At 29.3% G+C, this 27,271-nt stretch overlaps 17 protein-coding genes across 17 annotated transcripts; 9 read left to right on the top strand and 8 right to left on the bottom strand. All coding sequences in view use genetic code 6, as the record gives it.

Moving 5' to 3' along the window:
- Positions 1-48: 48 nt before the first annotated feature.
- SS50377_24656 (Protein SEY1) lies at positions 49-2,472 on the top strand (the record flags this gene model as incomplete). Its single annotated transcript, XM_067908497.1, has 1 exon — positions 49-2,472. One exon carries the CDS (start codon positions 49-51, stop codon positions 2,470-2,472), a length of 2,424 nt encoding a protein of 807 aa, XP_067763318.1.
- A 114-nt stretch (positions 2,473-2,586) lies between these two features.
- SS50377_24655 (uncharacterized protein) lies at positions 2,587-2,982 on the bottom strand (the record flags this gene model as incomplete). The annotated part of the gene is made up of 1 exon (XM_067908496.1): positions 2,587-2,982. The coding sequence occupies one exon, from the start codon at positions 2,980-2,982 to the stop codon at positions 2,587-2,589; it is 396 nt and encodes a 131-aa protein (XP_067763317.1).
- A 161-nt stretch (positions 2,983-3,143) lies between these two features.
- On the bottom strand, positions 3,144-3,677 carry SS50377_24654 (uncharacterized protein; the record flags this gene model as incomplete). Its single annotated transcript, XM_067908495.1, has 1 exon — positions 3,144-3,677. The coding sequence occupies one exon, from the start codon at positions 3,675-3,677 to the stop codon at positions 3,144-3,146; it is 534 nt and encodes a 177-aa protein (XP_067763316.1).
- A 91-nt stretch (positions 3,678-3,768) lies between these two features.
- Positions 3,769-4,275, top strand: SS50377_24653 (uncharacterized protein; the record flags this gene model as incomplete). Its single annotated transcript, XM_067908494.1, has 1 exon — positions 3,769-4,275. The coding sequence occupies one exon, from the start codon at positions 3,769-3,771 to the stop codon at positions 4,273-4,275; it is 507 nt and encodes a 168-aa protein (XP_067763315.1).
- A 1,018-nt stretch (positions 4,276-5,293) lies between these two features.
- Positions 5,294-5,740, bottom strand: SS50377_24652 (Cysteine-rich membrane protein 2; the record flags this gene model as incomplete). Its single annotated transcript, XM_067908493.1, has 1 exon — positions 5,294-5,740. The coding sequence occupies one exon, from the start codon at positions 5,738-5,740 to the stop codon at positions 5,294-5,296; it is 447 nt and encodes a 148-aa protein (XP_067763314.1).
- Positions 5,741-6,924: 1,184 nt separating this feature from the next.
- Positions 6,925-7,803, top strand: SS50377_24651 (Cysteine-rich membrane protein 1; the record flags this gene model as incomplete). Its single annotated transcript, XM_067908492.1, has 1 exon — positions 6,925-7,803. The coding sequence occupies one exon, from the start codon at positions 6,925-6,927 to the stop codon at positions 7,801-7,803; it is 879 nt and encodes a 292-aa protein (XP_067763313.1).
- Positions 7,804-10,344: 2,541 nt separating this feature from the next.
- On the bottom strand, positions 10,345-12,825 carry SS50377_24650 (Tenascin-like protein; the record flags this gene model as incomplete). Its single annotated transcript, XM_067908491.1, has 1 exon — positions 10,345-12,825. The coding sequence occupies one exon, from the start codon at positions 12,823-12,825 to the stop codon at positions 10,345-10,347; it is 2,481 nt and encodes an 826-aa protein (XP_067763312.1).
- A 1,490-nt stretch (positions 12,826-14,315) lies between these two features.
- SS50377_24649 (Cysteine-rich membrane protein 2) lies at positions 14,316-15,185 on the top strand (the record flags this gene model as incomplete). Its single annotated transcript, XM_067908490.1, has 1 exon — positions 14,316-15,185. One exon carries the CDS (start codon positions 14,316-14,318, stop codon positions 15,183-15,185), a length of 870 nt encoding a protein of 289 aa, XP_067763311.1.
- Positions 15,186-16,098: 913 nt separating this feature from the next.
- SS50377_24648 (uncharacterized protein) lies at positions 16,099-16,629 on the top strand (the record flags this gene model as incomplete). Its single annotated transcript, XM_067908489.1, has 1 exon — positions 16,099-16,629. One exon carries the CDS (start codon positions 16,099-16,101, stop codon positions 16,627-16,629), a length of 531 nt encoding a protein of 176 aa, XP_067763310.1.
- A 41-nt stretch (positions 16,630-16,670) lies between these two features.
- On the top strand, positions 16,671-17,243 carry SS50377_24647 (uncharacterized protein; the record flags this gene model as incomplete). The annotated part of the gene is made up of 1 exon (XM_067908488.1): positions 16,671-17,243. The coding sequence occupies one exon, from the start codon at positions 16,671-16,673 to the stop codon at positions 17,241-17,243; it is 573 nt and encodes a 190-aa protein (XP_067763309.1).
- A 43-nt stretch (positions 17,244-17,286) lies between these two features.
- Positions 17,287-17,601, top strand: SS50377_24646 (uncharacterized protein; the record flags this gene model as incomplete). Its single annotated transcript, XM_067908487.1, has 1 exon — positions 17,287-17,601. The coding sequence occupies one exon, from the start codon at positions 17,287-17,289 to the stop codon at positions 17,599-17,601; it is 315 nt and encodes a 104-aa protein (XP_067763308.1).
- A 47-nt stretch (positions 17,602-17,648) lies between these two features.
- SS50377_24645 (Pre-mRNA-splicing factor ATP-dependent RNA helicase) lies at positions 17,649-19,472 on the top strand (the record flags this gene model as incomplete). The annotated part of the gene is made up of 1 exon (XM_067908486.1): positions 17,649-19,472. One exon carries the CDS (start codon positions 17,649-17,651, stop codon positions 19,470-19,472), a length of 1,824 nt encoding a protein of 607 aa, XP_067763307.1.
- Positions 19,473-20,367: 895 nt separating this feature from the next.
- On the top strand, positions 20,368-22,326 carry SS50377_24644 (uncharacterized protein; the record flags this gene model as incomplete). The annotated part of the gene is made up of 1 exon (XM_067908485.1): positions 20,368-22,326. One exon carries the CDS (start codon positions 20,368-20,370, stop codon positions 22,324-22,326), a length of 1,959 nt encoding a protein of 652 aa, XP_067763306.1.
- A 146-nt stretch (positions 22,327-22,472) lies between these two features.
- SS50377_24643 (Ribosomal protein L14) lies at positions 22,473-22,853 on the bottom strand (the record flags this gene model as incomplete). Its single annotated transcript, XM_067908484.1, has 1 exon — positions 22,473-22,853. The coding sequence occupies one exon, from the start codon at positions 22,851-22,853 to the stop codon at positions 22,473-22,475; it is 381 nt and encodes a 126-aa protein (XP_067763305.1).
- A 144-nt stretch (positions 22,854-22,997) lies between these two features.
- SS50377_24642 (Methyltransferase) lies at positions 22,998-23,576 on the bottom strand (the record flags this gene model as incomplete). The annotated part of the gene is made up of 1 exon (XM_067908483.1): positions 22,998-23,576. The coding sequence occupies one exon, from the start codon at positions 23,574-23,576 to the stop codon at positions 22,998-23,000; it is 579 nt and encodes a 192-aa protein (XP_067763304.1).
- A 48-nt stretch (positions 23,577-23,624) lies between these two features.
- On the bottom strand, positions 23,625-24,605 carry SS50377_24641 (uncharacterized protein; the record flags this gene model as incomplete). Its single annotated transcript, XM_067908482.1, has 1 exon — positions 23,625-24,605. One exon carries the CDS (start codon positions 24,603-24,605, stop codon positions 23,625-23,627), a length of 981 nt encoding a protein of 326 aa, XP_067763303.1.
- A 636-nt stretch (positions 24,606-25,241) lies between these two features.
- SS50377_24640 (Tubulin tyrosine ligase) lies at positions 25,242-27,263 on the bottom strand (the record flags this gene model as incomplete). The annotated part of the gene is made up of 1 exon (XM_067908481.1): positions 25,242-27,263. The coding sequence occupies one exon, from the start codon at positions 27,261-27,263 to the stop codon at positions 25,242-25,244; it is 2,022 nt and encodes a 673-aa protein (XP_067763302.1).
- Between the last annotated feature and the right edge of the window lie 8 nt (positions 27,264-27,271).

The following is a 27,271-nucleotide window of genomic DNA, read 5'->3' as shown; positions in this document are numbered from 1 at the left end:
TTAGTAATATATTATTTATATATCTAATTTAATTTAATTTAACTATAAATGAGCCTTTAACTCGTCTAAGACCAACATTTTATTGAAACTGAAGCAACTACAAGTTTTTTATAAAATTTACCCATGACTTTTACAGCTATTTCTATTTTTGGTCCGCAATCATCAGGGAAATCAACTCTACTTAACGATCTTTTTGATACAAAATTGTAAACTTTAGAGCTATCTACACCACGATCTCAAACAACAAAAGGCGTTATAGCCGTACAATCATCTAAGTATCTCATTTTTGATGTAGAAGGTACAGATTCGCGAGAACGTCGTTTCTAATAGTAACACGTTTCTGAGAAATTCGCTGCATTTGCTTGTGCAGTTGGAGATGTTTTTATAATTAATATATGGGATCATGATATTGGACGCTATGAAGCGTCTGGTTATGGTATTTTGGCCAAAGTTTTTTCTATTTTCACTCGTAAAATTAAGAATTAGCGCGAAAATACAAATAAAATTTCAATGATTTTCTGCGTTAGAGATTCAAAAATCGAAAACAACGAAAGTTTAAGGTTAATAGAAAAATAGATTTAAGAAGATATATTAACAATTTGGAAAGAGTAATCAACTCTAGAATTTAGTGCACAATTTAATGTAAATTTCTTTTTCTTAGCTCACAGAGAGTATCAAAAATAATAGTATGATATTGGTGTTCAAACTTTGAAAAAGTATTTAGGAGAGTAAGGATCATTTAATGCGTAGATTCCATAAGAACTGAGAGCTATTTACTTCAAGAATTTGTGGAATTTAGTAGATTCTGATGAAGAATTAGATTTAGGGCGCGAAATGATGTTGATGAGATAGATATAGTTCTCTAGGGAGGTATAAGCAAGTCTTAAGGAATTTTAAGATAGAACATAATAGTCAGATTGTAAAATTAGACTTATTGAACATGAATTATGTCTATCTAGTTCAATAGGTGCTTTTTAGGTTAATTCGAAGATTGGATAGCTGCTTAAAGCTGTTTGTAAAGTTGATTTTTAAGGATTATACGATTCGAAATAATAAATGATTAATAATTATTTAGAAAAGAAAAGTGGAGTTTCTTAAGAAATTATTAATGACTTAGAAATTGATTTTGAGAACGAAATTCAAAATATTTTTAATTAATAATAAAAAGATTTCGTACAATCCATTTATTTAGGAGTTTTTGACAGTTTTGTATAAATTGATAACATGTTTTAAGAACATATCAATTATTAAGTAGAAGAAGGTGAATTATGTCTTAATTGTGTATTTTTAGATGGACTTTCAGATTTATTTCAACTTTTTAAGCTAGTATAAGACTTTGTAAAACCTAAAATATCTAGTTTAACTGACTTAAAAATAGATTTAAGTATCCCATTTGCGGATTAGTTAGAATTTTCTGTTGGTAATTTATCGTCTTTATTTATGCTAAACATTATTTCGTTAGAAATAGTTTAAAAGTTTTCAATATCCTAGTTGTATACTTTCTTTTTTGAAATGATGTATTTATTACCAATTTTGATACACATATCAGAAAATTTTATCGAGTAGTAATTTGAATTATAAAATTAGTTGGAATTAATGAAAAATAAGTTTGTAAAATTGTTAATATCGTAATATTTTAAACTTTAAAAGGATAGGTTTTATGTATCAATTAAAAAAGATGTTGCTAAATTAATTGAGCTACTTCCTGAAGATTTTTATGATCAATTAGTAGATGAAAGATAAAGTATAGTTATTTAAACATCATTAAGTATAGAAAAATCATTTTCCGAGTCGCATATTATGTTCTCACTTCCAAATTAAATAGGAATCTCTTCGGCGTATGATATTAATAATAAAGCTATCTCTAACTTCATCATTGGTAAGTCAGAAGGATTAATTAAAATGGTTGGATAAAGAGTTTACTTAATAAAGTAATTAGGAAAATATTATAACTAAAGCATTCAGGAAATTATTGCATTCGTCATACAAAATAATTCAAATAGAATTATGGAGTTAAATAAGGATAATATAAATAGTAAATAATCAATTCTTAATTTATAATCAGGATTTCTTCCGCATCAAGTAGTTGAAGAATAACAACTTTAGGAACTACAAATATCACTGAATTAAGAATTAATAGACACAATGTTATTATAAAAATAAACAAAAGAGGTTGTTATTTAACCAGAACTTAAGGCTAGAAAATTACCAATTTACACGTATTTTATTATTTTATTATTAGCTAGAAATGATATTAAGGCTATATTAAAACATAAGTTATTACTATTGTCTCTTATAGTTTCATTTGCATTTTTATTTGCATAATAAAAACGTGGAAAAGATTTAAACAAATTAAAGTTGATGGTATCCTAGGTTAAAAGTATTGTTAAATCATATTAAGAAAATGATCCAGACAAGCTAGCGTTAGCATAAAGTGTTCTAAAGGAAGAGTTTTTAGATTTTATTAAGTGAAGGCTTATATTATTGTTTTATAAATATTAAAGTGTTATAATTATAGATATAGCAGTTGAAATACTCTTAAACTAACAGAGTTATACTGTAAAACCAATTTAAAATTAAATATTTTCATTTGTATTCCATTAATTCTGATACTTCTAGTTTGAAATTTCGTTATTCAATCCAGCATCCGAGAAGTACCACAAACATTAAAATCAAAATCAGACTAGCAACAAACTGCATAGTTCCAGTAAAAAATACTACAAATTAATCAACATACATCTTTTCATTAAATTTAACGAAACCTGAACTAAATAGCTTCCATCTACTTTATTAAACAAATTCTGGTCCTACGTCTAGCTAGTTGACTATTTTCCCAGTAAATTTGAACTCAAAATTTTAATTGAGAATGGAAACATTAACAGAATTTTATGACATATAACTTAAACATTGGTTGAAAGGAGATGAAATATAGTAAAAATGACCAAACAGTGAAATTATCATTGCAACACTAGAAAAACACATTTTGATTGTTTACGATAATAATGTAGAGGAATAAACTAAATAAAACTAGTTTTATAATGAATAATAATATAAAATAAAACTATACACTAAAATTATAAAAATTAAACACTTTGTGATTCTAACTGTATAATTCTCAATATTAAAATATTTATTCATATTTTTCACATTATATCAATTCCAATATCATCAAGGACGAGAATTTATCCTAAAATTCCCTAAACCTTCTCACGGTAACCCAATTTACTACAAATTTTATTCAATTTCAAGCTCAAAAATCGCAGTTTTTCTAATTTTTTTAAAGGAATTAGAGCTGCAAAAACGTCAAAGTTATTGTTTTCTAGAGTTAACTTCACAAGGTTAGGTGCACTTTTAGATATGGAAATTGTTTGAGAAATCCATAGACTTGAAGCTTCTAGATCAAAAAGTAGTGGAAAATTTTAAAGAAACGAAAAATCTTAACTGAATTAAATTTGGCAGGATCCCATCCAGAGTTTTTCTAGGTTTTTAAGGCACCTGAGAGGATCCAGAGAAACGAGATTGTTATGCCAAAGTATTACATGCTTGAGTTGAGGGAAATTTTAGATATAACTTATATCAGTAAGACGAAAATTTGCAAGATTAATTTCCTCTGCAAATACAGGGGGTACAGGCTAGCATCCTGCTTCAACTAGCAACAGAGTTAATTTTCGTTGCATTTGTATTATTTTTATTATATTATAATAATTATTGTTTATAAGTTTTATTAACTGTAACATATATTCTATATAAATAATCATACTAATAAAGATGGATCAAAATCATAGCATATCAATCGAGACAGCCTAACTAACCACCGTTGAAACCAGTGTGCTCCTAAGAAAATACTATAACGATTAAGTCGCCCTTAGAAATAACCTAAAAGAACTAAAAGCTGAAAATGTCAAAAAATAACTATCCATAACGTCTCTGGAAACGGAAAATTAGTTTCTCAAAGATACTTTATGTGCAATAATAAACCAGTTAGATAATGATTTTAGACTTAAAGTTTAGGCTGACACAAATATTTTGGACCAAAACATGTATGCGGCGACATAATATATCGATACAATTGCACTCCAGAGCAGCAAAATATGTGAACAAAATTAGATCATTTAGGAACTTTCCTTAGAGGTTGAGGAATTAACAAATTCTAGAAACTCAGACAGTTTAAATATTAAAAATAGTGTCATATAAAATATTTTTGATGCTGAAAAACAAAGTGGGTAATCTAATTTGAACGTGAATTCAATTATTTAGGCTATAATTTGCGAGTGAAATCTTCTGAAATTTCGGAAATAATAAGTATAGCATTTTTAAAAGAAAGTGTTGTAATATAAGATTTGGTTGTAAATTAAGCCATTTGTTACAATTTTTTCTAGGATGATAAATATCTATATTAGTGAAATAAAATAGATAATTACCAAAAAATATCAACTTTTTAATAATTAAAGTATTTATAAAAGTTGAAGGTATTTTATATTTGTTAAGTAAGATTTATAGTTAAATTCGTTTATTACATTTTTTAGTTCTACTTAAAGTTTTATACTAATTGCCTATCATGATATTAAAATAATAAATATTCCAAGGATCATGATTTGCTAAATATCCTATTCCACCATTGGGTATATATTTATAAGGGATAGTAAAATTTAGCTAATTTTATTCTTCTTGCATAGATTCTGTAATATTATAAATTGTTTAAGTATTAGTATTGTAGTTAAACATATGTAATTAATATATCTTCGACTAATATTAGCCTAATTTTCGTTTTATAATTAATTTGTTAATATTTTGAACATATTATTATATTTATACAAAATATAAGCTAATATAATATTATCGCTATTTATATTTAATTTTGTATTTAACTATGCTTTATATTTGGCAAATAATATTCAAATGATTGCTGCGATTAAGTATTTATGCTAATCCAACCAATTACTTATATTATCCTGATTATCTGTACGTTGCATTAAAAGTTTACAGAATTTAACATTTACTAAGTGACATATCGCATCTTCCAAGCATGTATTTGTAAAGTACATAAAAATACTTAATTTAATCATTTAATATTAAAGGATATCAGTTTAATATTATATTTAAATTTTATTTGCTTAGATATTAATAAGTTATCTACCAGTCTTAAAATGTACTGATAATATTTTGACTAGGTGCTAAAATTGTAAATAATGTAAATATTTCATTTAAAGTAGTGAAAGTCACAATAACATATGAATAACATTATTGTAATAGTGTATGTTTGCGTTATTAATATGACTTAATAATTGATTGATCACTATCTAGCTATTGCAAGCTTAGACTTTCTAATAAAGTAGTAAGCTAAACCGCCACCCACAGCCCCACCAACGGCTATAACACTTACGATTATACCAGCTATAGCGCCACCACTGAGCTTGTTTGATTCTTCTGTGGTACCTGGATCTGAAGGATCGACTGGTCCTGGGGGAGGAACAGGAGGAGGATTGGGGTCTCCACTTTTCACGCAAGTGTTTGATTCCGATACGAAGTTAAACCCATCCAAACATGAGGCACACACCTAGTTTACGCAAGATTTACAATTTTAAGATATCACACTATTTACACAGTTGCAACCTTTGTGGGCTGGAGTGATCTCTGCACAAGGGACACAATCCACTGTCGATGTAGTTTCAAAATCTGGACAAAAGTAATCCGCTTTGCATTAGTTAAAAGTGTTTCTACACTTACCACCACCTGACATTCTTGTAAAAAATATAATTAATTATCCTAATAAATAATATAAATATTGATTATATATTTTAAGAAAAACTAGAATATTTTTTAAGATATATCCTGTTATTATCAAGTTATAACCGAGTATGCAATTTACTATAGAATCGTCATAGTTACATTATAACACTATATATACCATATAATTATTATTGATAAAATCTAGATTTGATAGTATAAGACTGTATACGGTACTTAATTATAAATTTAAGATGTTTTTCGGGATATATGAATTGTTTCAATGTATTTATACATTAATTTTGATTTATATATGTAATATTATTATGTCAATTATAATTATATTTGTATTCTTAATAATTGAACTAACAATGATATACATAGTCTTATATTAATTTATTTTTAATTATATTAATAACTATATTTCATTAATATTATTAAGTTAACTTGGTAATTTGTGACATATGCTTCAAAATGTTAATAAACCCTTCATATTGACAATTGTAACTATACTACTTTAGTAATAGTGATTGAATTAAATAAAGTAAATTAGGACTATAGAATAAAATCATATTAGAGTAGCTTCAATAACATAAAGATTAATATATTATATTAGTAAATTTGAGGAATATGAATAATTAGTTCCTTAAAACTTGCAAGTATGCTACCTCTTTATTTTTAAACATTTCATCATATGAATATTTTGGCAATCTACTAACGTTAAATAAAGCATAGCTTTTGTGGAATAGTAATGATATTTATGACACCATAAATATAAGGTTATCATTAAATCGATCGATAACTTATTTGCTTATAGAAAGAGGAACTGGTATGATGCAACTTTATATAAAATAAGCTGTGCATGTTTATGACACTGAGACTTATAGTGCACTATTATTTTTAGGGTTTAAATAGCTAAGACTGCTGCCCAAATGAGCATGCTGTCGAACTCATTTGTATTCTGGTTAACTTATACATTATTATATAATAGGTTATCAAAATTATAAATTATATTAAATTATGCATTAATTAAATAGTAATATTCTATTTTTGTCTTAAACTTTTGATTATATTATTTTTTCTAATAACAAAATTATCATATTAGCCACCAAAGCTAGTTTCCATATTAAAAAACTGCACACAATACTTAAAGAAAGAATTGCTTTAATATCATCGATTATCATATTTCATCTAAAAATGGCTGCTGTGCAAACATGTTCCAAAGATAAACCTACTTGTAACATTGACCAATTCTGCCCTGCACTAGATTCTAATCAAGTCCCATGTTTACCGTGCACTGATAATATTATTCTAGGCCAGGGATGCTACTGTAAAGCTGGGTAAGTAAACGTAAACTGCAAAGAATGCAATGGAGGCACCTGCGCAAGATGCCTAAAGGGTTCTTACTACTCAGATTCACGGTGCAAGCTGTGCCCAAAAGGTTGCATTCACTGTTTTTAGGAATAATCTTGCATATAGTGTGCCGACAACTATGTGCTTAATGCATTAACATAATAGTGCGAGATGAGTTGCGAGTCTAACAAAGACTGCTAAGATATAAATTATCGTATCTGTAACGGTTAAACAAAGTCATGTTCGGCGTGTCCACCCGGCTGCTAACTGTGTTCTTCAGTGGAAATATGCAACGCCTGTGATTCTATGAATAAAACAACCACTTTGGGCGGTCTCTGTACGCCGAAATGCGACAATCTTTAGGATGGATAATACTGCAAAAAAGGTGTTGCGACGATCTGCGGTGAAGGAATAGACTCTGCATGTAAGTGCGGCGGGAGTTTGAATTGTGCTACTTGTACAGTTGATAATAAAAAATGTGCTACCTGCCTGCCAGGTATAGAAAAGAATCTCACTGACCAATGTCAAACTTGTTCTAATGGATATGAAAAATTGGGCGATTTGTGCTGGAAACTTGAAGAAGTGGAAAGCAACAAAATTGGTAGTGGTGCAATTGCTGGAATTGTTATTGGAATAGTCGCAGTAGTAGGGGTAGTTGGATGCGGAGTTGCTTATTATTTGGTTAGAAGAGCAAAAAAACTGTTAGTGAGTGAGGCGTAATGAGGTTGAAAAGTATAATAATTTAAAAATTTCATAAGAATTGGTGTTTGGTATGGTAAATAAGATAAGATCACTTCCATTATTTAAGGCTGAACACAGCATATGGTTATTTATGATTCATTATTATAAAAGTTTATTTATTTTAAGCGCTTAAGGGCAATCGAATAGTTAGTTTTTAGGGAAAATAATTTATTAATTTAATATAAAAGCTAGAATAATAGTAACATCAATTTTATTCTTAACACTTAGTATTCCACATTATAAGATTAACCCGCAATGCTATGATGCTTTAAATTGATAAACATAAATTAACAGATAAGTATTAATGTTCTTATTGTTTATGTTGAATGACTAATAAGAATATTAATTTTCAGAAATATGCTTCTAATCTAAATTAAGTTAACTTGTACAATAAATATTTTAGTATTGAAATCATTATCTTATGTAAAAAATGTAAAGATAATTATTTATTTTAATTTATACTTGAAATTCTGATAAAATTGCTTAACATATGATATTATAATTACTCTAATACGTTTATTGACATATTTTAGATCTTATTATAGTTTCTTCTTGTAGTATAACTAGTAAGTATAAATGATTAAAATACATTAATTAAATACCAGTATAACTGCTAGTTCAATTAGAAAATTAAAGGTAACATATCATTATTCTGATTGTATTTTAAATATAGTTTTTACAATATTAATAACCTCAGTATTAATTGTAGATATTTTTTATAAAAATTGTTTATACATAATACAATATTTAAATTTTAATGGAAATTAACGTAGACAAACAAACATACTAATGTGCAATAAATTATTTTAGATCAAAAATCCTAGTTATATTTATAAGTTTTATAATATTTATTTCCCCATACAGATAATACTGAAACTATAATTTTGTATTATTTCTACCTTTACGTTTAACTATCCATTTTTTAATTTTTACATAGTTATTGAAATTTTAGGTATAATATCGTTATTATCTTAATTTAATATAAATTTATTATAATATAATATATAACCATTAATAATTTTAGATGTAATATTGACGCTAATTAGTAATAAATCTTATTCATTTATAATGATGAGACAATAAAAATACTAGATTGCCTTTAAAAAACTCAGTTATCACTTGATCAATAAAAGAAGTTAGGTGTAAAATCGGAAACTACAGTTATACTAATAATTCAGATTAGACAATATATTTGCTGTATACTTCACATAAGAGTCTTAACACCAAATGCTATTATAACTATAACAAACTAGATTAAAGGATTACTAATATATTCCTACAATATATCATAAACGTATGCTTGATTTTTATATTCTTATAGATACTTTTACTTGTACCCGATTGGCTGCAGAAATTTTGCTAATAACAGTAACTATTTTTAATCGTCAGATAGCTTTATTAAAGACAAACATAAGATATTATGCATATTTACTTTTTTAGTCTACTTAAATTATTAAATAGCAGAGAAAGTATACTGGGGCACAGCATTTTATAGATGTATAGTATCTAATACTAATATCAACATATGTTAATCGTCAACTTTTTGGTAATACGTTCAAGTTTATGATTTAGCTACCATAATTACTTTGACTTGTGTTAAATAGTGTGCTTAAGTTATTACTTCTACATGGAAATTGAGCTATAAAATTAATTTTGCTTCTTATAAACAAGATCAGAGGGGAAATACTAGTTATATTTAATATGTAAAATGGATATCTATAGTAAATATATTTAGTGGATTGATGGATTTAAGAATAAATATTTACTACTTAAAATATTAGTATAATTCTTAATAAAAACTTAGATACGGGATTTATTAGTTAAAAACCAGTTACATTAATATTATTATTAGATATAATAGTAATTTCTATAATTATAGTTATAAAAACTTAAGAACTTCTAAGAGCAATAATACTTGTTAAAGATTATATACTATTTATATATTAGAAACTAAATATGATAGTTTTATTGTAAATATGATACTTTATTATTAAAATATTGTAAGTTTACATTGTGTAATAAACAAAATGTTAAACGATTCTTAATAGGGTCGAATCATATATTATATATCAAGATAAAATTATTAAGAATAAATAATTAAAACGTATTCAATACTGCATACTTATGTTTCTCGAGTATTGCGAGAATGATTTATGCACTATTTTATGAAATAATTTTCTGATATATTCATAGAGCTAAAAAATGATTATATTCTTGGCTAATATTATTTTAACAATGTGGGTAATAAAAATATATACATTTTGGCTAATATTTTAATTTATTTGAACAAATAACAGTTTAAGTAAATACAATTTAGTGTATTAACATTACTTTATATGAAAAACGGCAGGCAAAAGCATCATAGCACAGAAATTTTCTTTACAACACAAGCTTGATAAATAATTACCTAAAAGTTACTATTAATGAAGAAAAGTCACGATTATTATATTTATTATAAGGTAAAATTAAGCTAATATAGTAGTTTATAATAATTTATTGTAAATTAATAAAACTAATTATCCATCACTTCTCATATTAAGGAACTTCATTTATTAACCCCTGAGAACTATTTGTCTATTAACGCGTAATTTCTTATATTCTGGTAGGCATAACGATAGAATCTCTCCTAGTATTGACTCCCTTTTTCTTGATAATTAAAAATACTGATAATATGATGAATCCTACTAGTACCAACGCTAGGACAACGATACCTGCAACCAAACCACTATCGGAGCCCGATTATTTTTATTCAATTTCCTCACAGCTTAAGATCTCAAAGTTGAAAAATTATCCTTCTCCACATTTTGCCATAACGCACTATTCACGAATAAGTTCAAACCCAGGTTTACATACCGTGCAAAATTCGTTTATCAGTGCATTCTCTGAACTACATGTGCTACACTTAGTATTGTTGTCTATTAAATGGGTTTGGCACACGCAGTTTCCGTTTTCACACTTTCCCTTATCTGCGCACTCAGTATTGTTATAGATACAGTTTTTGTTTATACATTCGTTGTTTAACATCTGATAATTGGCCAGGCAGGACTTGCAGCCTGTATTGGGGTCCGCATTGTCATCGGTACATTTGCAGATTCCAGAGCTTTGGCAAACTCCTTTATAGTTACATATCGTGTCGCCAGTTATACATTTTTCTGGTCTGCAGTCTTTAGCTCTTAAAGAACCAAAATAAATTGACCCAGGAAGACATTCTTCACAACCTTTTCTTGGATCATTGAATTTATAACTTCCACAAGAATCACAAACTAATTCATTGCCTATAAGTGTGCATCTACCACGCCCTAAGCATGATTCTTGCGAAGTTATACAAAGATCTAGCCCGCATTAAAGTTAACCAAACTAAAGTTGTGAATAGCCCTTAGGACATTGACAGAAATCACCACTGGTATCATTTTAGCATTAGCACCTTATATAGTATTGTCCTACACAGATTCCATTATTATTACATATAGTATCATTAATAATGCAGTTAGGTTACGCGCATTCCGTTTTATTCTTAATGAATATCATACCATCCTCGCAATCTTCACATGAATTACCAGAAAAACTTGAATGACATCTGCATTATAGAGTTTCAGAATCGCAAATTCCATGCCCGCTACACTATGTCTTACCAGTTGTACAGAAATCTTACAGGCAAAGTTCATTAATGAGTTTATACCCTGATTTACATTAAAAACAACTATACGAGGAGTCAAAGTTATCTGAACATGAGCAAAAGCCAGAGCGGTTGCATTCTCCGTGGCCGTAACAAACAGTATCCCCAGTGATACAATATTCGTCCACGCAAACTTTATCTTCAAATGGCTTGATAATTTGATAGCCTTTGAGGCAACCACTGCATCCTTATCTTGGATCATTTCCAGTAAATTTTCCGCAACCATCACAAACAAATTCTTTCTTAAATACATCAGCTTGTAATTTGCAGGTGGAACGCCCGAAACATACATTATCAGAAGCACCACACAGATATTCAGCACATTCTGCGCTAGAATTACTAATTTGCTTGAAGCCTGGCTGGCACTAACAGTATTTTCCAGAAACATTTCCCGAGCATATGCATTTATTCGCACTAGAACAGGTACCATTTTCGCTGCAAATTTTTCCGTTTAAAACACATTCCTAACTTATGCACTAGGTATTGTTTTTAACAAATACTAAGCCGGTTGAACAGAGTTCGCAGGATTTTCCGGCAAACGTCGGGCTACAATTGCACTATAATGTTGCTTGGTTACATGTACCGCGAGCATTGCATTGCGTTTTGCCTGTGGTACAGAAATCTTCAACACATTGATCACCTACCATTTAAAACCCTGATTTGCATAATAAGCATACAGAAAATGAGTCAAAGTTATCTTTACAATTGCAAATACCAGATTTGCTGCATTTTCCATGCCCGTTGCACTCTGTAGTACCGGTTCTGCAAAAATCATCCACACAAATGTACTCTGATTCCGGGGAAATGTAGCCATAGCCTCGTAGACATCCTGTACAACCTTTTTCGGGATCATTTCCTAAAAATTCTCCGCAACCATTGCAGACGAATTACTTTTTATAAACATCGTTTTTAAGTATGCAGTTAGCACGACCAAAACACTCTCCCTTGGGAGAGGTGCATAGATCATCTGCACATTCCGTACTTGTTTCGCTTATCTATTTTTATCCTGGTGCACATTAACAGAATTTTCCAGAGTAGTCAGTCTAACAGGTACATTTATTGTTTCCGGTGCCATCACAAGTGCCTTTTGCACTGCAAATAGTGTCTTTTATAACACAAGATACGTTGGCACACTCAGTTTTATTATTTACCATAACCATCCCCTCTGAGCAGTCAGTGCACTAAGGACCGACAAAGTTATGTTAGCAACGACATGAATTACTTTCATTTAAACATTCACCATGCCCTCCACAAATAATATTACCTATGATGCATTCATTAGAGTAACAATTGTTTCCAATAGACGATTATCCCGAGGGGCATGTCATTTATGAAGTTTCGTTTTGAAAAAAAATAATAATACTTAGGCTAGTTATCAGCTTTTAAAAAATATGTCCTAAATTTAAGAATCTTATTTCATATGCTATTATGATAAATTTATAAATGTATAGAGTATTACTTAATAAATAGTTATAATAGTATTCACTTAGTGCTAAATAGTTGAAACTTAAAAATATTTATTTATTTATTAATATTATTATTATTATTATTATTTATTATTATTATTATTATTATTATTATTATTATTATTATTATTATTATTATTATTATTATTATTATTATTATTATTATTATTATTATTATTATTATTATTATTATTATTATTATTATTATTATTATTATTATTATTATTATTATTATTATTATTATTATTATTATTATTATTATTATTATTATTATTATTATTATTATTATTATTATTATTATTATTATTATTATTATTATTATTATTATTATTATTATTATTATTATTATTATTATTATTATTATTATTATTATTATTATTATTATTATTATTATTATTATTATTATTATTATTATTATTATTATTATTATTATTATTATTATTATTATTATTATTTATTAAATTTCATGATATATTATAGGATATTAAAATTAAAATAACAATTTTTCATAAATATTATTAAAAATAAATTAATAATCTGCATCTTTTAGTTATGTTTATCATTTTTATTTTCAAAAGCTATAAAAGTAAATATTTTAAATACTATTAAATATATAGGAAAAGTAAATTTTTTAATTTTATTATATAACATAAGTCTTTAATAAAAATTTAATAGTAGAATAAACATAAATAATAAAAAATAATTATAAATTATTACGTAAATACTTTAATTATTAATATTGATTTATTAAATTTAACAATTATAAACTTAAATAATTACGTTTATTATCACTTTATCATAATAAGATGGCTAATTTGTGTTATAGACATTCATATTATTATATCAATCTAATCATTTAATTTTAAGAGACCTTACTATAGATGTTAAAATATATTTAAAAGTGATTTAAAAAAAATTATTAATAAAAACAGTATGTACAACATATTTTTGGCGGAAGATTTTAAAATATTATAAGGTAATTTAATGATTAATACTCTGGAATTTATTGATCTAGTTACTTATTAGTTTACATACTAGATTTTCAAATATAGTATAATAATATATATTCAGTATAAGTGGAATGGATAATAAATTACTATAAATAGATGTATTAACGTTTATAGGGTAAAATTTCACGAATATATATTATTTTCAGTTCAAATAAATATATATGAAAAACTAGTTTTAAGATACTAGCATCAGAATAGATATTTTGCATATACTTAATTATTAGATAAAGTGTAATTATATCATTATATATTTGTTATTCATAAATCAAATCCACAAAATATTTTTTCAAATTTCACAAAAATAACTAATATTTTTTTAAGAAAACTATAATAAATTCAAAAATGACAGAATCTGGCTACTGCTCAGATACTGGTTAAAACTGTAATGTAAATTATTTTTGCCCTTAACGTCTTAACCGTTAAGTATAGTGTAAACCGTGCACTGATGATATGATTCTAGGATAAGGATGCAACTGCATCAGACGAAATGAAGTACAAAATTGTAAACAATGTTTAAATGGTGTGTGTATAAAATGTCTTCCTGGAACTTTTCTTATTAAAAATGAATGCGAAAGTTGTTCTTCTAATTGCTTGCTTTGTGATTAGCTGGATACTTGCTAAAAATGTGCGGAAGGGTTCATTTTTAGTGAAGAGAGCAATTAATGTTAATTGCCCTGTAATATCAATAAGGATTGTTAAGATACAGGAAATGGATACTGTGATGCAGGTAAAAAGGTATGTGTTAAATGTGAGTTAAATTGTGAAATATGTTCAGATAATATATTTTGTTATAAATGCATTAGATAATATAATTTAAATTCAATTAATGGTACCTGTGAGAAATATTGTTTATAAAATGTAAATGGAAAGTATTGTAAAGATGGAAACAACATATTGTGCTCTGATGGACTCACATCTGCCTGTTACTGTGAGGGTAGGAAGAATTGTGCATCCTGTAATGCAGATAATAGCGGATGTGCTACCTGCTTTCATAATTTTGACTAAACTAAAGATGGAGACTGCTTATTTTGTAAAACAGGATATGAGCAAATAGGGGCCTATTGTTATATTTCGCAGCAGATAAATGATAATAAAATTAGCAGTGGTGCGATCGTTGGAATCGTAATAGGAATTTTAGCTCTTTGCGCTGTAGTAGGAGGTAGTTTAGCCTACTATTTTATAGGAAAAGCGAAAATAAATCTCCTGAAATGATTCATTACTAAACTTATAAAATAATGTACATATTTATTAAATGAAACTTAAAAAAATCAAGAAATTAAAAGCACGCAGAATTTAATTTACCTGATTTTATACTGAAATTCATATAAATATAATACATAATGAATACTTCATATTTAAAAATTACTGTTTGGAGTTAGTAATAAGATTATGAATATAAAGTTTATTGTTTTATAAAAATAATAGAAATATACTAAATTTATTAATATTTATATCTAATATATTTTTTAATTATATAATAACTATTAAATTTATCTTAACTACTTAATACACGAAAAGTAATTGGTCATAAAATGAAAATAACATTAATAAATCACATAACTGATTATAGTTTGCCACTGAGATGTCAATTTTAGTTTCTTAGAGTTTTAAACCAAATATATTAGTTATAATGAAAAATAAATAGAAGTATTTTTTCATTAACATTTCATGTATTCATATGTTTATGTAAACAGTTATCATACAATCATTATTCAATTTATTTAGTAAACATTGAAGATATAGTTGGCAATATTTATACTTCTACAAATTTATTGCTGATAAGTAAGAAGAATAACTGAAATTTATCTATATACAACAAGTAGAGCACAACAGTATACTTGTGTTTTAGTCATAGGCCTTCATTGACTATTAATGAATAAATTGAAGAAAACTGTTTAAAGCAATATACTTAAAGGAATTTTTACATATATATCAATTATATACAAATAATATAAGATTATTTTATAAACATTTTCCTAATATTTCGAGTACTATCAGAAATAACCTAAAATTGATGAGTCTATCATAATTAAAAAATAAACTCTATATATTCAATTATAATTCTATGGTACAAAAAAGGATATATGTTTAAACTTTTTATTAAAATTATATGTCGATTTTCAAAATGACTTAAAGCAGCACCTTTACTATTTCAATTAAAAACTATGACACAAATAATTTTTGTCTAGTAATTGGGATATGCTCAGTATAATATAAACCTTAAACTGACTACGTCAGAATGGGATCTGGATACGCCTGCGTGACCGGAACTCCTGTGCTATATTGTACTTAATGCGCAGATATATCATGGTTAAATACATTGCAGGTGTATTTGTAATCGTGTAACTTTGCAAATTTTACGTGCAAGATTGTGGGAATGTACTGGTAGAGAAACATGCACAAAATGCAAATATGGCTGGGCTTTCGACTAGGCTGCAAAACTTTTGATAACGCGGTCGTTAATGCATGCACGATCTACAGGGGGAGCTAAGATGAAACAAAAACGTATGTGATCCTTCTGCGAAGGAATGTGTAGCCTACGATGCTACCTGCGATTTGTGCACATTCGCTACTTTTTGTATTAACTGTAAGTCTAAAAGTTGTGTCACCACAATGGAAGTAATATGGATAACAAAATCTAAAATAGTGTTGCTGATAAGTATTACAAGTACGAAGCAATCTCTATTTTCTATTGCAATGGTTCTGAAAATAGTTAACTGTGGGAAGATTCTTATAATTTCTGTAAATTATACCTTTCAGAGATCGTAAAGGATAGTTATCCTCTGTGTAGTGACTGTGTCGTTGGATACAAAAAAGGTGACATATGCTATCCCACCTCAGAACCAGTAGTCTCTGCTGATAATAGGATTGTAGGTGTCATTATATACTATTGATTTAAACTGGCAGAGTTGGTGTGGGTCTAGCTTAGTATTTTATCAAAAAAGGTAAGAAATGACCATTACTTGTTGTTTACTTATATTTATTTTAGAATATGCTTATCCTGAATGTTAAATCTTAATAACAAAAATTAATTTATTTTGTAGCAACCACTCATATAGAAAATAGGTAAAATATTTTTATTATAATATTTGTATGCAAAATTCTTTGATAACAAGCTAGAAATACTAAAAAAATTAATTACATAACTTTTTTAACGAATTTTACCATTGTATTCTCTATGCCGAATTATCATCTCCTATAATTACTAACCTCCATTTACTTAAAAATTGGGGTTTAAAAATATTATACATTATAATATAATATTCATGAGTTTTTTCATTTAGCATAATTACCCGCATTCGCACTCCTTAAAATGTTCCTTTCTGATCGCCCTAGAACCTCAGAGCAGGTGTACTCCTACGGTGCATCTGGGCATAAACCAATGAAAATGAGTTCAAATTAGTAATCAGTGTTGAATTAATATGGACACTTAATGAGCAAAGAGAATAAAGATATTATCATGATTCCAGCATACGAAATGGCCAAAAATGGATTTGGCTCATGCAAACACAGTAATAACGAATTTTGCATTAATAATGCAACTTCTACTAAGGGTAGAAACTACATGCGCCAAAAACCAAGAGTTAATTCATATAGTCTTTTTTGTGAAACATATATACCAAAGTGATTATTATATATTTATATTAGGAATAACTTTTCTTATTTCGCTTCACAATGAGCCTCCCAATACACTAACATTAGCACCAACTTGTAGACGCAATTTTACGATCATAGTTCACTATTTTATCATCCCCAACAGGTTCTGGAAAGTCTACGTAACTCCCACAGTTTTTGCTCGCTCACACTAAAAAACGTATTACAGTCACACAGCCGCGCCGTGTCGCAGCTATTTCTTTGGCAGAACGCGTAGCATTTGAAATGAACGTAAAAATCGGTACTCAAGTTGGGTTTTCAGTCCGATTTTAAGATCAAACGGATAAATCTACAAAAATTAGATACGCAACAGATGGTGTCGTTGTCAGGGAAGCGTTACGTGGTTCTTTTCTGACAGATGATTTTCTTATAATAGATGAAGCTCACGAACGCTCTGTACAAACCGATATTTTGCTAGGCCTCGCTAAGCTATGGGGCCAACAAAACGCAAAACTAAAGATTATTATTATGTCTGCAACGCTAAACTGCTAGGAATTCGCTAATTTCTTTGAAACCGAGAATATACTGCATATTCAGGGTCGAACATATCCAATTAGACATCTATTTTTGGAGCAACCAGAACGAAATTATATCGAGGCTACCGCGCTTGCAATTTACCAGATAATTTAGTCGTAAAGCTAACAAATAAAAGGTGATATTCTGACATTTATGCCAGGTGAGCGCGAGATTGAAACTGTCGTTTCAACGCTCAAAATTTACTTGCAAAATGACCCAAAAATTGAAATTCTTCCGCTTTTTTCGTCTCTCCCACAAGAGCAGCAGATGCGAATTTTCTCGCCAAAACCGGAAAACATAGAAATTCGGGTAATCGTCGCAACAAACGTCGCCGAGACCTCCATCACCGTTCCCTGCATCAGTTTCGTCGTTGACTCAGGCCTTGTGCGGCAGAAAATTTACGATCCGAATTCTGGCCTTTCGAGGCTGATAACAATCCCAGCTGCAAAATCGCAGCTCCAATAGCGCGCTGGCCGCGCTGGGCGAATTTCTGCTGGCCAGGTGTTCCATCTCTACACTTTTGAGTCATTTTCAGAGCTCAAAAACGCTCAAATTCCAGAAATTTTGCGCAGTGACCTCAGTGACGTGTTTTTGACGTTGCTGGCAGCTGGAATTAGCAAAATTTAAGAGTTTTAGGTACCGCAATAACCGCAGCAAATTAGTAAAAAACGCGCTCTGGCACGACTTTTCAAGCTCGGAATTGTGGAAACTGGACCTGAAATCGGCGCATTCCAGCTCAGCACGCTAGGTTTATAGTGTGCTAAACTGCCTCTTGCAGTAGATCAGGCCGTATGCGTAATTTCAAGTTTGTAGTACAATGAAAACGTCCTCCGCAAAACTGTCAAATTGGTCGCTGTATTATAGGTTGTGGAGTCTATTTTTTCTGGCGAGACGAAGAAGCTTCGAGCGAATTTCGAGAGCGCTCTAGGTGACCACATAACGCTAGTAAATGTCTTCGAGGAGTGGGAAGCGGTCAAAAATCGCAAGGAATTCTGCGTGAAATATGGTGTAAGTGATCGGTCAATGTAGTTCGCACGTAGTGTTTTTGACCAAATCATGGCCATCATAACGGCCAATTTCACGATTTGCAGCGTCTCCGTTGAGGATGAAAATGAGGTAGTTTTGCGCTGCGTACTGAAGGGATTCGTCGAGAACGTAGCCATGAGTGTTGAGGGGACATAATAATATTCCACTCGAGGTCTTACTGCGAAACTACATCCAGGGGGTGGTTTTAGAGGTTCAGAGCTCGTGGTATATAACGAGGCCGTATAGACATCAGATGTTTATTTAAGGGTAGTTAGCGGCGTTAAGGAGGCGTGGTTGGAGTGAGCGTTTTATGATTACTGGTTGCACTACTAAATATATGAAAAAATAGGTAGAGTTTTAACTGGTTAGACTAATATTTGATATGTTGAATAGTAGGTATTTTTATTTTATAGATTTAGTTGTTAAGTTTTATTGATCAAGGCTTATGTTTAGTATTTTAGTATCTATACTGATTCCAATCATGATAATTTTATACTAAACTGGTACTAGATTATCTACAATTTCAGGATAAATTATAATCATCAAACTGTAGTAGTATACTAGTATGAGTTAATGTTGCAAAGAAAAGTATTGTTGTTCAGATAGTTGAAACAATATGAAATTATATTCAATAAACGATTGTTAATTTAATGTAGGATGTAATATATTATTTAATCTAATAGCTTGTAATAGTAAATATTTTAGCCATAATAAAATAAAGAGCTTACAAAAATCTTAGAAATATAGCAATTCGGTTACATTATAAGTAAATACAATATAGTTTAATATACAATATATTCTAACAATATATAATATTTATGTCCTTTGCTATAAATAACTCTAAGTATGTTTTAAATATTTAATGAAGTAATTATATTTTTTCTTTGCTTGTATTACTAATGATATCTCTAGCTTAATTTAATAAAATATATCCAATATTTTAATATCTATTTGTATTATCAATTATTATTATAGTCGACTAGAAACTTCTAAATTATATTCCTTATTCAATAGGCTTACCAGTATTCTTACTCCCTTAGTAATACTGTTTTCAACCTATTGTTAACATTATTATTAATTTTGAGTACAACAACAATAGAGTGAAGTAAAGTATAAGATGAAAGAATAATTTTCATAATTAAATCTAAATGCAAATATATAATATTATATTAGCACTTATATTATTTTCACTTCAAAAATGGCGGACAACTATTCTAATCTTTAGAAACTTTGTCTTTCAACCATCAGATCTGGTGCAATTAATGCATTCATAGATCTATTCCGCCTTACTCATATGACACAGCCTTTAGGATCAAATTAACCACAAACTTTTGAGGATATCATTGCTACAGCTGGTCCAGAAGCCCCTCTTTTCCTCCCAGAGTTTGCATTTGATAATCCACTTTCATTACCCATTAAAACTCTTCAACGCCTTTAAATTCTCCTTGAAACATCGGATAATGCAGGTTTATAAAATTAGCTTTTTGACAAATTTCAATCCCTATCAGAAGTCTCAGACTTGTTTTTAGATAACCATAAACTCCGCTCTCATGTTAAAATGCTCCCATTAGTTATGCCATTTGCTATTTTAACAGAACTTTAATAAACGAAATCAATCGATATTCTCTAATTAATTGATTCGGCAGAGTTCACAAGAACCATTGAACGTGAGGATCCTTTAGTAGCTGCTATTGCCAAGATTAAAAAGATTGAGCTTGACAAGTAAATATTTGTTCCTGTAGTTATTCACTTTGCATTATAAGCAAGAAATGTATTATTTGAATTTATAAGTAAAGAAATTGGCAGCTTTAAGTGTGAATAAATATGTTAATTGATGGATAAGGACGTAGTTTATGAAGCTGATGCAGAATATGTTGATTTAAGTCAAATTTAGTAATTAAGATTCTTATTGCTGTTAAATGGTTGTTTCTTACGTCTCAGCTATAGTTTAAATCAGTTTAATCTTTACAAAGCTAGTTATGTCGTTTTCTAGAAATTTTTAAAATGCAGCGAGTGTATTGAAGTTCTTCTCGGCGGTAAATTTTAGGACCATTTTATCCCAACAGATAAAAACGAATATTTGTAGATTCTCCAAGACGATCATGTAAACTTAAATAAAGACAAAAAAGATGACAATCTAGCTTTTGCAAACCTCGAAATTAGTCAAATCCCAAAACTATTTAAACTCCTTTTGGATAAATAGTCAATTCCAACGAAATGGAATGTCCATTTAAACGAATTTGCGCTTCTAGAAGATCGTAAAACTATATAAAAAACGAATTAGGACGAACTTGAGAACACTGCTGTTTTTCTTGGTGATAACGTTGGTGACCTATCAGAGCTCACAGAATTCGTCTATTGCGGTCGTATTTTTGCGATTATGAACATGATTTAATTGGCTTGCCAAGTCTTTACTCAACAAAAGGAGTCCGGTGTATAATTAGATTTCTTACAAGAAATCGACTAATTGATCAGAAAAGATCAGAAAAGCGACGAACTAACGCTCACCGAGCTCACCCATCCTGAGCTCCCGGTCACAATGCTCTGCACGTATTAGCAGGTCCTGCAGTCATTATCGCTGCTCAAAACTGCCACGCAGACCTCTCAAAATCTCGATATTTATTGCATGAAGATTCCAGCTTTCAAACGCCTCGCTGAGCTAGTTTCCAAGCTTGAAATATACGACCTGGCTGCCTAGTTTTCTGATAACCTAGTAGTCGCTGGTGGTCTTTTCGAGATCAATTCTCTCGCGTGGAAGGCGCGATGGGCGCGCCAGTAGAACAAAATTGAGCAGCGGACGTAGCTATTGAGATAGCGCTATGAGGTAGCAAACCGCACTTTGGCAGTGACAATGCAGGGCGAAAATGGTAGCGTTTTGAGCCAGCAGAGATAGAATCTGAGCACGAAGTATGCAGTTTCGGCTGCTAGCGAGCTCACTTTCAACAGCTCAGACAATTAGAATATGATGGAAAACGCCTGGGACGAACTTCAGAAGCATGAGGGCGAGGAGGACATGGGTAACACGTTTATCGAGGCGAGAGTGCGCTACGGGGCCGTCAAAGGAAAGGAAAATATCGAACGAATGATCGCCTGTAGCCAGGAGCAGGGAGTCGAGGAGGGGCACGACGAGGATTTGGATGCGTGCTTAATTCAGTGAGTGGGGTTTTGTGGTTTGTAGTGCGTCTGGGGGTTCTAATACAATAAAAATATGGCGATTTAAGTAGTGGGATTTTTCGTAGTACAGCTAATAAGTGAAAAAATCATAAAAATAAAATGTAAAACTCATTGCTCAAGATTAGTAAATCACTTGCAGGCAACCTTGGCGATCATTCTAGCACGCTGTTTCTTCATGATGTTAAGTTTGATCTTTTCAACTTCAGAGAGAGCGTTATACTTGTTCTCTAAAGCGACTTCCTTACCTTTCTGGGTTGCGGCGAACTTTTCAACGAATTTTTCAGCATTGAAAGCCTTCTTGCAGTCGGCAGAAGTGACGGGTGTCTCAGTAGAGTGGACGAATTCAGTGAGGACTACTCTCTTGATAGGGCAGATATGTCTCTTAACCTCGGGACCTTCAATCTATATAGTCTTGTAATCAACGATATCAGTGATCATAGCTACTTTGCTCTTGAATTCACCAGCGTCAACCATAACGACACGACCGTACTGTACAAAAATCTTTGACATGACAGGGAAGTGGTTGAATGAAATTGATTGTAAATTGAGGACAATTTACAGTATGTATTGAAAATATTTTCATGTTATTATATAATTCATATTTAAATTTATTGATTTGCCAATATATTTATTTTATTATAAAACATGAATATTTCACTTAAAAGCCACGAAAACCGATACTTCAGCTCTTGCTTATGCATTACAAATGCATCCATTATTAACTTCAAAATTACTCTCATAAATATGATTCCACTGAACGATATTTAAAGATTTTCGTATAATTTCTGGTAATATCTAGCTTACAATTATACATGCACCATTTAGCTTCAAAGTCCGATGAATTTCCGTAATAATTTAACATACTTCCGTAATATCTTCTTGCATGAAATCTAATGTTCCCTTGGTGATTGCAACATCAAATATATTATTCGGAAACTATAAATCTTTAGCATCCATTAAAATATATTAGCTACCAGAAACCTAGGGTTGCATTTAATTTATCACTGATTCTAAGTAATCTATACATGTGACATTCTTATATCCTAATTCATTAAGCTCATTGGCTAAATTTGACGACCCACATCCAATATCAAGAATTTCACTTTAAGATTCAGCCAGTTATTGTATCAATTCTTACAATTATGGTAATTTTAGATACCAATCTTTATTTGTCTTTATTTCACTGTAAAATTCCTACCAAGTATGGATCGAATTTATTTTTGGTGGTTACATTATTAATATTGATAAATAGTGTATAATATACTATAATGTAAAATAATTTCATTGACATTATGATGTTGATATTTGTAATTCCGCAATTGTTGCTTCAAGAGCATTAATTTTTGATATCATTTCATTACCACTACCAGATTTCAAGATTTCTATTTCTTAATTGGCTAAAACTTAGCTACTCTTAATCTCCTCAAATTCTCTTTCTAAATGTTTATTATATTGCTTATATGCGGAGTTCTACTCCTTCATATTCTTAAATTGGGAACTTAAAACATCGATCATTTAATCTTTTGAAGATAAAGATTTTTCAAGTCCTTATTTTTCTTCCTTTAGCTCAACATATATTTTAGAAAACATACCAAACTCTTTTTCAGTTGCATCTTTTTATTAGACAATAGATTAATTAAAATATTGTGATTAATCTTGTACTACTTATGATGATGTTATTATATGGTGCTCAGCTGTTTTAAGGCTAAACCCTAGTTCCTATTTTTCCTTTACTAAAGTTTAATTATAAGTACTTAAATGTTTTACTTAATCAGATAAATGTTATACTTATTTTTTAAGCAACTCATTATCAATAACTAAGGTATCAATTTTTTCTTCATACTACGTAATAGAATCATTTACTAATGCTTACACAGATTTATTTTTCAATGCTAACTGCATTCTTAATTCAGATTCAGTCCTAAAATGTTTTTACAGTTGTAATTCTAAGTAATGAATATAGTCTGTTTTATTATTAAAGTTTTAATTTACAATATCTACTGTATTTGTAAGTTACCTCTCTGCCTCGTCTTATGATGCTTCTAACTTTTATACAGATAATATATTATCTTTTTATTCTTGTAATAGCAAAGTGTCAATATATTAATTATTTTTCTATTTTTAGTTCTAAATTTACAGTAAGCAATCATCTTTTATATCTTATTATTCTGTAATAGTTTGATTAACATCATTTATTATGAAATTAGTTCTGCTAATTTTATCTAAAAACTAAGACTGAAGTTGATTTAGTGTACTAGTCATTTTTAGCGGAATATAAAGACACTTTGTTATTATATATATTGGAACTATTATAATAAATATAAATTGTAAGGATCATCAATATAATTATTTTTAATAATAAAATAAAAATATTTAAAATTATAAATTATTCATTGTTAAGGTCAATTTGTTTCCTAAATCCAAACAATAAATTTTATGAAAATTAACAGATAGGCAATCCTAGAAACATAAGATCCAATTTTAAAATAGAATATATTAATAGTGGAATTGTAAAAATGAATGATAAAATTACGTATTATTGCAGAAATGAATTAACAAAGAATCTAGAACATTAGAATAATAACTTAGTTGTTAATTCTAATATATGTATTTATTACCATAGTGCAATCTAATAATATGGTTGATGCTATTAATATCATCACTTACATTGGTGTATCATTTAATAGTTGATATATTGATAATAACATTGAACTAAGATAAACACAACAAAATATCTTTTAATAAAGCTGATTTTATACTATAAACATTATGATTTTGGATTAGAATAAATGTTACTCAAATGATAATGATAAATTTGATTTATTTTTCAGCTTTGCAGGTGTGAAAAGTTCGAAAGACATTTAATAATTAAATATATATAATTAGATAATAATACAATCACTGTTTACATGGAACTATTTTTGGAAGCTTGATTTACTCGCCTTTTACTTCTAAACCAGGTAATAAAAATTCTTCTTATTATTTAATATCATCTTTCCAAATTAATACCCAGCTGTTTAATCCTTGTGGAAATTGTTCTTATCCATTTAAAATTTTTGGAAACATTTAAAAATCATTAGTTTAAACCAATAAGCCGCAATAACCATCACAAATTATCGAAACATAACCCATTGTCATGTCCTTGATGAGGGCGGTAACGAGATCGGTCGAGTGCTCCATGGTAGGGGAAGTGTTGACCTCTAGACACCACACCTGTAAATCTGCATCTAAAATAAAATCGTAACCGAACATTTCAAAGCCATTTTGCTCTCCAAACCGGAAGCGGGCTGCATGGATGGTTGCCAGGACGATACGTGCCATGTCGTACATAATGCGGTCTCCGAGCGAGTCGAATTTTTTTGCAGAATCATATTTAGATGTCAATAGTTCAGGATGTGATGTAAAGTCGTAAATACCAGCCAGATACTCACACATCTAAGAAAAATGCCACATGTTGCCATCGATACTAGCACCAAATGACTCTGCATGCCGTTGGACGGAATTATTGGATAGATGTATAAACGGATTATTTAGATCAGTATTTGAATATTTTGCTGAGCAGAAGCGCAAGTATGGGCGAGTCCACTACCATATTACCAGAGGGTTTACAGAAGAAACTAACACCCACTACCGGATATCAAACTTGTAGCCATGTATCAATAACGGTCGTTCAACGTACTTCTGAATAATATATTTGTCATCCTTGTCGATTAGATCCTCATCTGGAAGGGCCTCTAATTAGTCACAATCTAACGTCAAAAGCTATCGCAGGTTATCGCTAGCAAAAATACCTCTCCCCCGTGACTTACCGCTTGGCTTGCAGATCCATATATTATTGAAATCGTTCAGCATCGATTATTTCGAATTTCTTTTAAATTACTGTAATAGAAATTCACATTCAAAAAATATCAACTATAATGAACTGAGTGAAAGTTTATCTAGATACTTTAATCCTTTTCCTGACGTTACTATGTATTCATGTTTAGTATACGTAATTGGGTATTATAAAGGATAATTAGGAATTAATTATATAATTTCCCCTTCAGTTATATTATCAATTATATCACATTAAACTGGAAAATTGTCAATAATTCGATTTTGTAAATAATATCTTAAAATATGCATTGCTTCCAAAATTTATTTTTATGAAATCCAAAACTGCTTTTACTATTCAGAATTTTCAGCTATATTAAAAAAATCATATTTAATTATATCCAGCTTATTTTCAATATTTTCCTCATTATATTCCTAAATGATTGTTTTCTCTTTTTCTTAAACATATTCATTCCATTCTTTTTACTACTTTACAATTTACTAATCGCAAATTATTTCAATAAATCTTTTCACTTTCTTACATGCCTCCAAATTTATATAATCATCAAAAAAATTTAACGTATCATCATTATTACCTGGTTAAATTCTACCTTTTCCCCCTGCATCTGTAAGTACTCGATATGCCAGAGGAAAATAGTCCGTTGCTTCAATATCAACCTCTGTTTTTAAAGTTTCTATAATCATTCCTTTAATAGATAAGTAGATCATTCCTTGAATATGGTTAATATACTAAAATGGATATAAATTATCCCATTTTGCATCCGCAATTTTAACTACGAATTTTACATTGAAACACTCAGATTCTAAATCTGGATTTATTATAAAACCCCGCTTAGCAAACTCCTCGCGGAAAGTTGGAAAGGCTCCATTAAAAATAGCTATATTTGGCACAACTTTATTGAAAAATTATGTAAAAAATGAAGAAGTTTCTTTAGCTTCTGTTTTGAATTAAATATATAAGTTATTTTCTAATGCTTTTAGTTAAAGTATTTATTAGGTTGATATTTTTATTTTCCTCTCAAATTTCTTTGTTAAGAATAAGACTTCTTTTGGATAAATAAAGTTCAATCCTTTTAATGGGATCATAAAAAAAT

Source organism: Spironucleus salmonicida, chromosome 5, assembly GCF_000497125.1.
Source record: "Spironucleus salmonicida strain ATCC 50377 chromosome 5, whole genome shotgun sequence".
NCBI classification, from domain to species: domain Eukaryota; phylum Fornicata; order Diplomonadida; family Hexamitidae; genus Spironucleus; species Spironucleus salmonicida.
This window is presented reverse-complemented; position numbering and strand designations above follow the sequence as displayed.